At 40.5% G+C, this 10,422-nt stretch overlaps 1 protein-coding gene across 1 annotated transcript in view; it reads left to right on the top strand.

Annotated features, from left to right (window-relative positions):
• The first annotated feature begins 876 nt into the window (after nt 1-876).
• Nucleotides 877-10,422, top strand: part of MAP7 (microtubule associated protein 7) — an 89,718-nt gene continuing 80,172 nt past the window's right edge. The window contains exon 1 of the mRNA XM_066611225.1: nt 877-1,009. Within this exon, the coding sequence (XP_066467322.1) occupies nt 877-1,009 (133 nt within the window). The remainder of the gene's footprint in view (nt 1,010-10,422) is intronic.

Raw genomic sequence — 10,422 nt, 5'->3', positions numbered from 1 at the left:
GGGTGTTTTTCAGCTTTCTTCATCTCAAATTTAATGAGGAAACACATTCATACCATACCCTGAGATTTTTGCCTTTTACAACGTTCATCTACCTAGTGTGGGAAGTATGCTTGTCCCAGTTGCTGTGAAAATGTGACATTAAGGAAGTTTCGTGTCTCCTTGCCTCGGCTACTGCTTGAGAACTGTCAGTGAATGGAGGAGCTGGCAAAATTCACTTACTTGCCTGGAGGTTTGTTGGCTTCTCTTCCTTAGAAGTCACCTGCTTGTGCAAGCAAGAACTCCATCCATCCTCCACCCGTCTCTGGAGGAAGAAGGCGCAGCCCAGCCTGCTCTGTGGTTTCAGCTTTTCATGCTGGTTTGCCTCCTTCGGCAGCAAGCAGACAGTGTGAACATTCCAGCAGGCTGCTTTCCTGCAGCTGAGGAGACAACATTCATGGACCTCCTTTTGATTAGGATATGTCACTGTTGTCAGGGCAACTGTTAACAGTGGCGTATCATATTTTCCTCCTCTTGGGTTGCGTGCTGAATATTTCAGTGTGCAGTAGCTGGGAAGAAGATACGAGGAGGAAAAAAAGGTGCTGCATCAGGCAAGAAGACGTGGGATCTGACTGAACAGGTTAAGGCAGCAAGGAAGAGGAGGAGGAGGCCTCCAAACCGAGGTGCCTTTAATTAAGGCTCTCTGTATTTTTTTTTTTTTGCCAAGGTGGAGGGAACTGCAGGCCTTCGTCTGCCAAGTGGATGTTGGTATTTGTCAGCTGTTTGTACCCTGCTTACCCATAGGGGATCTGCTACAAATGAACAGGCTCCTTTGCAGCTAGCTTAGCTGCTGAGCAGAGTCTGCAATCTGTATATTGTAGCAAGGAAGAAAGCAGCAGTATGCCTGGTTCAGCAACTGCTATCCGGCAAGAGAGACTAAAGAAGGCAAGTGTCAGACCGAATACACCTGTTCTGTTCACCATTAATGAGGAGGACGAACAGCAGAAGAACATTAATTCCAAGAAACTGAAAGGTAAGCATTGCTTATGCAGGGGAGGCAGGGCTGTCTGTAGGAAAATACAGGAAAAGGCTAGATGCTTGTTGTATTGCATCTTGTTTAGAATGCTGATGACATGTCTGTCCTGTATCTAAGTGGATTTTTTGCTTGTGTATGTTTGTGGGTAGTAAAATATTCATGGTGAACTTGTTTGTGAACCTCTTCTTGTTTTAATACGTATGTTTACCACATGAAAAAGCTGCCTTTTAATCATGTGATCTATTAAAGCTTAAAAGTAGAGCTTTCCCTTTAACAGAGCTTAGGTAAGGGCTATAGATAATGACTGCTAATTTTATTCCTTTGGTTTATGCTATCAAAGTGAAGGCATTAAATGGAAAAAAAAAACCTGGAGGTTCCTAGATTGAGGGAGCCAAGGCTTCACTGCCTTGTATAATAGGTCACAGGGTGAAAATGTGTGATCAAGTACAGTACTGTAAACATCTGGTCCCAAGCAATACTACCTTAAACCTGGGGTTTTGAAGAATCCTGAGCTTTAAAGTTATGATTTGCAGAGAAGGGCTCAATGAAACCCTGTTTTAACATCTGTAGCCCCCAAAGCCTCCTTTTCATTCAGGTTTTAGATTACCTGCCATCAATCCTAGACCTTTGACTGTGGGTTGAAAAGCAATAGCACAATAATAATTCTTCCTCACTGCATCTCTAGATAAGCTAGAAATCCTTGTTAACAATGTTCTGAAAGCATAGAAAACAGCTGTCAGGGTGTTTTCTTTTCTGTTTTGGTGGTGTTTCTCAAGGAGGCAAAACTTCATACTTTCCCGTCGTGTTGTTGACTTGGAGATAATTAATTGTTCCTTTTCTCATTCATCCCGAAAAACTAATAGGAGAAGTTGACTGCCTAATATTTGCAAATATCAGATGTTAATGTTTTTCTAGGGCTGGTTTGTTTGAAAGTGACAGTTACTTTCATGTGTAAAGATGATTAGCTTCTCTTTAAGCAGGCTGACTTCTTCAGACTGCATACTTCAAAGTTTTCTCAAAAATGTGGATGAGTTAACAATTCCTTTAAGTCATCCTAGAGGGAATGTCCGTTGTTAGTTATACCATAATATGTATATTAGAACAATCATGGATACTGTAGTTTCTATTTATGTATTTTTGCATTTCATAATAGAAATCTATTTTAAAAAATTAAATTATCTGTAGCTACTCTAGAAATGTGGGGCCACTTGGTTTGTTAGCAAGAAAGAATTATGATCATGTTTTGGTTTAATACTTCCTAGTTTCCAGCATCTCATTCTGATTTCTGCGCTGCTTGCATCTTGGGGTGCTCATTAGGAGATTTCCTTAAATTGAATGTTATGTGATTCTGCTTACCTGCTTTAAAGGTTGCTTTGACCTGTTATCCTTAGTGATACTTGTGCCCCCATCTACTGGTTGGAGTTAGAATATTGGAAGCCACTAAATATTCTCACTGAGATCAATGGTTCTTCCATCCAAGTTAATTGAGGTATATATTGCAATAAGTGTGTACATAAGAACATAAGAACATAAGAACAGCCCCACTGGATCAGGCCATAGGCCCATCTAGTCCAGCTTCCTGTATCTCACAGCGGCCCACCAAATGCCCCAGGGAGCGCACCAGTTGTATTAACATGCACACTGATGCATTTTAGTAATGTCAGACCAATAGTGTTTATGAGCTTGATTTCAACCACTTTCCTAGCAACAGATGTCATACTGCAAGTGATGGTTGGCTTTTATTATGCGAATTGGTTGCACTTGCTATGTCTAAAGCCTGATTTGTTTACCACTTTGTCTGCTAGTATAGATTAATGAATCTTCAGAATCCCAATGCTTGCATCCTTGTTCATCTATCTGATACAATACTTTTTTTTAACAACTGTGCGTTGGTGTTTGTTGTGAACATGAAACCGAAAGATGCTCACTCAAATAAGATCTGTGTGGCTTGAATGTCCAGTCCCCCTTTTATTTTCTGATCAGTCATATTACTACTTGTAAGGTATCTAGCACCCCTTCCCCTCCTTGGTTCAATAACTTTTTGTATTCAGCCCACTTTTGTAGATGCTGCGGTACCTGAATATTTTCTTACTGTAATTGTCTGAACTGAATGATGTACAAGATAGCCATAAATTATTTATAAGAGGAATCTATCATCTGCTTTGCTCTGCCAAAAATGTCTTTGTAACTCATGATGAACCAACATTTTAAAATGCTGGTCTCCCAATTTATTGGTACAGAATTGCTCAAAGATGTTCTGATACCTGGGGTCAGTGCAAATAGAGTTGACAGGAAAAAAAATAAACCTACAGTAGTTCAGGAAAAAATAAACTCCTCATTATCAAGGAAATTAGCAAAGCGTGTTTGTGGAAGTTGTTACTACTAAAGCTAATAACTTTTCACCAGATATACTCAGTAGCACTCATGTGGAGCCATCCTAGCAACTTGTTCAAATAAGCAAACAGCCACATTTATTTTAGCTGGGAGTGTACCATGTGATGAAGTTGGGTCATATTTATTCCTGAACTGAGATCTGAAACTTTTTTCCTATCTAGATAGACTCCTAGAGTCTATCTCTTACTTTTAATCATCACAGTTCCTCAAAACAGAAAGAATGTCTATTATTTTGACACCACTGCTTGTGGTTTACTGTTGAACGTCTATTCCCTGCTACTCCTGCTCTAAACCAATAGTCAGTGAGCAGGAAAAAAATATACTTTTCAACTTAGGAATAATGAATATGAGTGTGGTTACACTTACTATTGCTGATGCTACTTGAAGCAACACATTTGTGGTGTTGTACATTTCTGTATGTATTACCTGTTCATTTATTTGCTTAAAAGGTTTACAATGATCCAGCCAAATCAATATCAGAAAAATAATTTTAAAATATTAAGCATTCTGACAATCCACTTACAGGTGCAGATATGACTTGGCCAAGATCTCTTCAGTCTTTAAATCAAACTGCTTTGGGAACTTTTGGTTTTAAAAGTGGAACATATAAATACTGTAGTCTAAATAACATAGCAAACCTCCTTTCACATATTTGCAAATATCAGTGCCTGATTGGACAGTAATACTGTACATCCTGTAACTTTGCTTTCATATAGCACTCTTTGTCCTGAATATATTTTTTTAAAGTATTATAACAAAAGAAAAATGTTAAAAACCATAACCAGGAGTTAGCGCTGCTTCCAGGAGGCAGTTGATGCTTGCCTCCTGGGTGCCACTTTCAGTGGCACAAAAAAGCTCCAATGGAGCCTGGGTTGATTCCTTGCTCCCACTTTTTCAAAGAGGGAAAGGAGCAGGCAGTATCGCAGAACTAATTGCAATTGGGGGTGGCAAACGGGAGTATGACCCCTTGGGGGGGAAAACACCAGAATTGCCATTGCATGAAACCATTCAAAAGTTTGGTGCAGAAAAGTATAGCTGTTCTTGCTGTGCTTTAAGGCCAACAGAAGCTGTGCATTCTGGGTTGTGCTGCACCAATAAAAGCAGCATATCCTGTCTAGCACAGGTCTAATCACTTGCTACCAGGAAATGGTTCTGGGGAGAAAACATGGAGTCAGGCAATTTATCCTAGATGCCTTCTACATCAAAGAGACTGTCGTTTCCAAGGATGAGTCACAACCTGGCTCGCCCTCCTGTGAGCAACTCCGTCCATCACCTTCCATTTAAAAGCGACAGCAATGGTAGTCAGTTATATAGAAGGGCTCTGACCTAGTGCAATGCGAGTATGTACTGTGAACACATCTACTATGAATTATAGTGTCATAATTACTTTCTATAGAACTGTTTCAGGCAACACTCTTTTCCAGGAACATATCCACAATATTTCTGTGCAAGCAAGTGTGTGATTGGCTTCTGTAGGCAGTCATCAAAATCTGCAATCATCATCAAAATCTGCAATCATATAAGCCAGTGGTTCTCACACATATAAGCCAGTGATTCTCCCACATTTAGCACTGGGACCCACTTTTTAGAATGAGACTCTGTAAGGATGCGATCTGTAAGAAAGTGATGTCGTGACCAGAAGTGACATAATCAAACAGGAAAATTTTTAGCAATCCTACCCACACTTACCCAGGGGTAAGACCCAATTACTATCAATGTTAAAAGAATACATAGTAGCTTGTTAAAAGTACAGGCCTGTAACATTTCCTCAAATGCAGTCGCATACCATGGTAGCATCAAGTCTAATGTATTAAAAATAAAATATTGAAATGCATGGGGACCCACCTGAAATTGGCTCGTGACCCACCTAGTAGATCCCGACCCACAGTTTGAGAAACACTGCTTACTGGAGAGTAAGTCCTGTTGAACTTACTCTCAGGTAAGACTTATTTCTGATTGAACGGTAGTTTCCTTGTTTGGATTGAATTCAGTCCAATGTTCTGATACTTTGAGTATGAAAAGCTCAAAGTAAACAATATATGAATTCTACATGGAACATGCAAGGCACCTTTTTACTGATTTAACCATGAGTAAGGCAGTCTCTCTAGTTAGCTGATACCAAAGACAGGCAAATGTGTGTGGGGCCTTTGAATAATATTGATTTTTTTCTTTTGACACTTTAAAAACAAAGAAAGAACAGGCCCATTCTCCTCTCCTCTTTGGTGCATGGCACTGATGTCTGTGATGATCACAGAACTTTAGTATCTGATGCTTACATGGTGCTGTTTCTAGCCACAAGCTTTATTTTGTTCATTTGGAAAGATGAGAGGGATTCCCTTTTTAATAACAGCTGTGAACATTGTAGCCTTCATTGTTCTGTAATGTAATATAATGGAGGTGAAGAAATGTCTCTTGTTTTGTGAGACAGAGAGCTGATTTTATTGTATTGTACTTCTGATTTAGCATACATGAATCCCAGAATATAGGAGGGAGACATTAAAGGAGACTAAAGGATATAATGAAAAGTGGCAAGTAATAATTTCAGATATTCACAGTCTGATCATATGTGCTGGGACAAAGGTGGAAATGCTAGTTTTTCTTTCTTGCAAGGCTAAGCTAGTGCATTTGTCTGAGATTTGGTTGACAGCCTCTGAAAGCTGAGTACACAGGATCGTATCCATACGTTCATTCTTTTCAGTGGGCTGGTACTTGTGGAGGTTGAAAAATGCAGTGTTTTTCTTGCAGGGTACATGGCAGAAGCTGTAATAATCTAGATCCTGATTAAATGGTCAGAGTAGTGTCCATCTGGACTGGGTTTTCTTGGCTTTTGGAGGAAAATACATGTCTTATTCTTCTCATAAATAAATCCTATCCCTGCCCCAACATACCCACATGAACAGCTCTAACTCAATTACTCATAAAGTCTTTATTGTACATTTCTGTTCTTCAAAAACTCTCCCTCCCTTTGCAGCTTGGTAAAACCTGTCTTTCTGGTGCTGTATTAGTGAACTAAAAGCTGCTGCCAAGTCTTACCCTACCAGGAAGAGCAAGGACACTCCTAATAACTATGTCATGACACAGATGGCACTGATATTCCATGGGAGATTGTGGGCACAACCAACTAAGTGGGTAATGAGCAATGGTCTTTCATATGTGTCTTTCTCTGGTAATGATAGTCTCATGTGGCACAGAGTGATAGGTTGTAGTACTGCAACCGAGAACTCTTCCCACGACCTGAGTTTAATCCCAGTGGAAGCTGGGATCTCAGGTAGCCGGCTCAAGGTTGACTCAGCCTTCCTTCCATCCATCCAATGGCAGTAAAATGAGTATTCAGCTTGCGGGGTGGGGATGGGGAAGTAACATGACTGGGGAAGGCAATGGCAAACCAACCCACTTATAGTCTGCCAGGAAAGTGTTGCAGAAATGACGACACCCCAAGGATCAGTAACGACTTGGTGCTTGCACAGGGGACCTTTCTTCTTTATGTTACTGATAATGTCTGTGAAACTGTGCTTCTTGGGCATCCCTTAGGGTAAAACTCGGTTATGCACAATATGTAATGTGGCCAGTTTAGTTTTAAAAAATAACAACTGGAAAGGCAGTCACAAAGGGTAGAACGAGGATGGGGGCAGAGGGCTTAAAAACTCTGCCATTGCCATGGTTCCAATCTCAATCGTATGCTTCTGATTTACTTAAATGGATATGCTGAGTCTTTTGTGGATATATTTTTTAAGGTGAATGATAAATGTATGCACACAAACAAATGTGTGGCTTCAAAAAAGTAGAAACGGACCTGATGCACAAAGGGCAGGAAAATTAAATACTGGCACACCTCTTTAGTATGGGCAGCAATATGACAGCTTCAGGAAACTGAATTCATGTGGAGGTATAAGCTGCAATCTGGAAACTTGAAGGCTGCAGAAGATTGTTTATTGCATTTTGGTCATTGTATAAACAAATGAACCCTTAGGGAAGAAAAGATAAACTGTGTGTGTAATGTAAAATTTCTTTTATTCAAAACCGCTGTGGTGGTGGATGATGGTGGGGGAAGTTCTCACCATTTAGATAAGCAGATGTATTCTATCATTGGATTATGTTAAAATGAGACTACAAAGGAGGCACAGAGCAAATTTAGATAATTGAGAAATAAGGATTCCACTTTATGTGCAGATGGGTGCTTTAATAAAGCTAACCAGAAGGTCTGATTCAGATATTCTATTCCTGACACAAATACAGTTTGAAATGTTCTGTATTACCAGCTTATGAAATGACTGCATCTTTGAATCCAACTTTACCGTGCACTTCAACAAGACCTCTATATTTTTGATATCTCCTTTTACTCTTGCTTGGAGATCAAAAGTTTGAGAGTGCTGGCTATGTTGTCCCTGTCCATCTAGCTGCAGGCATATTGTAAGACCAGACTAAACACATGAATACCAAAGGGCAGAAGCCACTGTAAGTCAAATAGGGTAACAATAGCCAGACTCAGAATGTTGTAATGGTGCTTCGGATTCAATGTTTTATAGTTCAGAAGCTTTTGAAGTTCTAGAAATTAGGACCTATTGGCTTGTATTTTCATCCACTGTTTCCCTCCCCCACTCCCAAATTCAATATTGAGACACAGGGCCCAATCCTATCCAGCTTTCCTGTGTTGATCAGCTGCAATGCAGCCCTAAGGCAAGGGAGCAAACATCGCCTTACCTTGAGGAGGCCTTGGTGACTACCCCTTTCCACCGCAGGATGCAGCACATGCCCTGTTGGCATGGCTGCATCAGCACAGGATAAGATTGGGCCCATAGATTTGCTGTTGGGAGCAGTCCTCTTCATCTGTAGTTGAAATCTAAAATGGAAGTCATCTAAGAAGTACTTCAAGTGAGACATTCAGCTGCCTGTTTTTGAACTGCAACGCAAATCATAGTCAAAAATAGTTCATCTTGTTCAAAATGTTGGGGCCTGCTTGGATCTAAGCATCTCAGCAATACATGAACTAGATCCAAGCATGTCTGTCCAAATTCCATGGACATCTCTTACCACACGTTTAAACTGTCACAAGAACAAGGACTGATGTACTTAAACCTGTTTCTTATTGTAAATTTGAGGCAGAGGCTGATCCAGACCCTCAGAGTTAAAATGCCTCTTATTTTTGCATATACCTTTAGCATCAAACCAGATGCAGTGCTAAACATGTCAATAGAGCTTCTGTTTTCCCCTTCTCTGGTTAAAATATCCAGTGCAATGGGAGCAGATCACCTTTGGGGCTATGTGGTTTATACAGAGGGGGCATTTAATCCGTTCTGCTTGCACTGTGTGATCTTGAAGGTTCCTGACCCAGGACCTTGAGATGCCAACCAACCCAGTCACTCTTCCATTGCCATTAGTCCCTAGCTTGCCAGGCCCTCAACTCTTTGCAGGACTTTGAGCGTGTTAGGGGCACTCCCTTCCGAATATTCAACCCTGGACTTCTCTCTACATTCCAGTAATCTGATGCTCTGCCAGAGTGGAGTGCAGACAACATGACTCCCCTAACTCAACTGGTTCTACTTACAAACAATGCTTTGGTAGCATCAGTCTCTCAAATCGTTTAGCAGTGCAAGTCTCTTTTATCTCTGAGTGACTTTTATCTCTGTTTCAGCTACAACATGTTTCAGCTGAAACTCCTGCCTCCTTCTCTGAATGGCCAGGAGCTTGCTCTTATATATGTTTTGGGGCTGCGTAGCTCCTTTCCTTTTAGTTAGTCATATGACAGGGTATTTCAAACCAAACTTCCCTTCTTGCAGTTGAATTTTTTTTTAATTAACTGGTTTTCAAGGGATTTGAATTCTTACTGATTCCATACAGACCAAAATTGTTTTTAACCACTGCCCATGACACATTCTACTCAAAATCCTCTTCCTGCCCCCCCCCCACTGTTGGAAGTTCCCATAAAAGTTCCCTGTATATGGTGCTTGTCACACAGTAATGGTTCTAAATTGGTTTTTCATGCAGAAGATGAAGCTCTGAGCAGCTTCTGTGCCTTTTACTTCCTTAAATAGATTTTTAACTGGCCTTGCTGGATAGTGGGGTATCTGATTTCATTACAGCTCTAATTGCTGTTTCCCTGCAGTGCTGAATGATGGCTTCTGATGGGTCCTCCATTTAGCATTTTGCCTCAGACATTGTTTGTTTTTAAGTGCAGACATCTCAAGGAGGAATCACCTGTGTTGACAGTATGCTGACCCTACAGTTTAATTCGAAGCTTTCATCACAACTACAGTTCCTGTGATTTGAAACAGAAACCTATTGAAAATTCTGTTCTAGCTAGGCTGCATGAAGAAAAGGCGTACATCAGTGGGTCAAATCCTCAGATTAGGAAAAAACATCATGCACCTACAATAGGAGTTTTGGCTCCTAGGAATTAGGATCATTTCCTCAGGTTTTGCAAAAGAACTAGTTCACACAGAACTTGTCTCCCATGTCCAAGCAGTCTAACTGCCCTCTGGGACAAACAGCCATATAGGGAAACATTCCATGAACTGGAGATATGTGCTTGTAGCCAGCCTTAAGTCTTTAAATTGCAGCCACTAGAAACGTCCTGTCATCCGTATTTGTGTGTCATAGTTTCACACTCCACATAAGCCTCTTACATAAGAATAGCCAAGGGTGAGTTGACCATGATACTGGCTTGCTTTGCTGATGGCACAAACTGTGGTGACCAAAATTATGAGAAGTTCTTTTTAGACTAATGCGTACAGTTCTCTCACATCTAGGCCAATGCTTGCAGTTGATAGAGCTGTTTTGGACACTGCAGCCAAGTCACGGGAGGAGGATGTGTGCACAAGTCTTTTCCCCACCATATCAAGCATGCCATTCTTCTGCCATATTTATAGATTTAAAGAGTTTATATCTCACCTGATAAGGATAATCATGGTGGCTAACAGAATTAAAAACAACAAAACATTAAAAAACAAAGACAAACCCCAAAGGATCACTTAAAGCAGTTAAATCACATTTAATTAAAATGCCAGTTCATCCCATCA

The sequence above is a fragment of the Tiliqua scincoides genome, chromosome 1, assembly GCF_035046505.1.
Source record: "Tiliqua scincoides isolate rTilSci1 chromosome 1, rTilSci1.hap2, whole genome shotgun sequence".
Classification (NCBI taxonomy): Eukaryota; Metazoa; Chordata; class Lepidosauria; order Squamata; family Scincidae; genus Tiliqua; species Tiliqua scincoides.
Note: the sequence above shows the minus strand (reverse complement) of the source record. Positions and strands in the feature narration are given on the sequence as shown.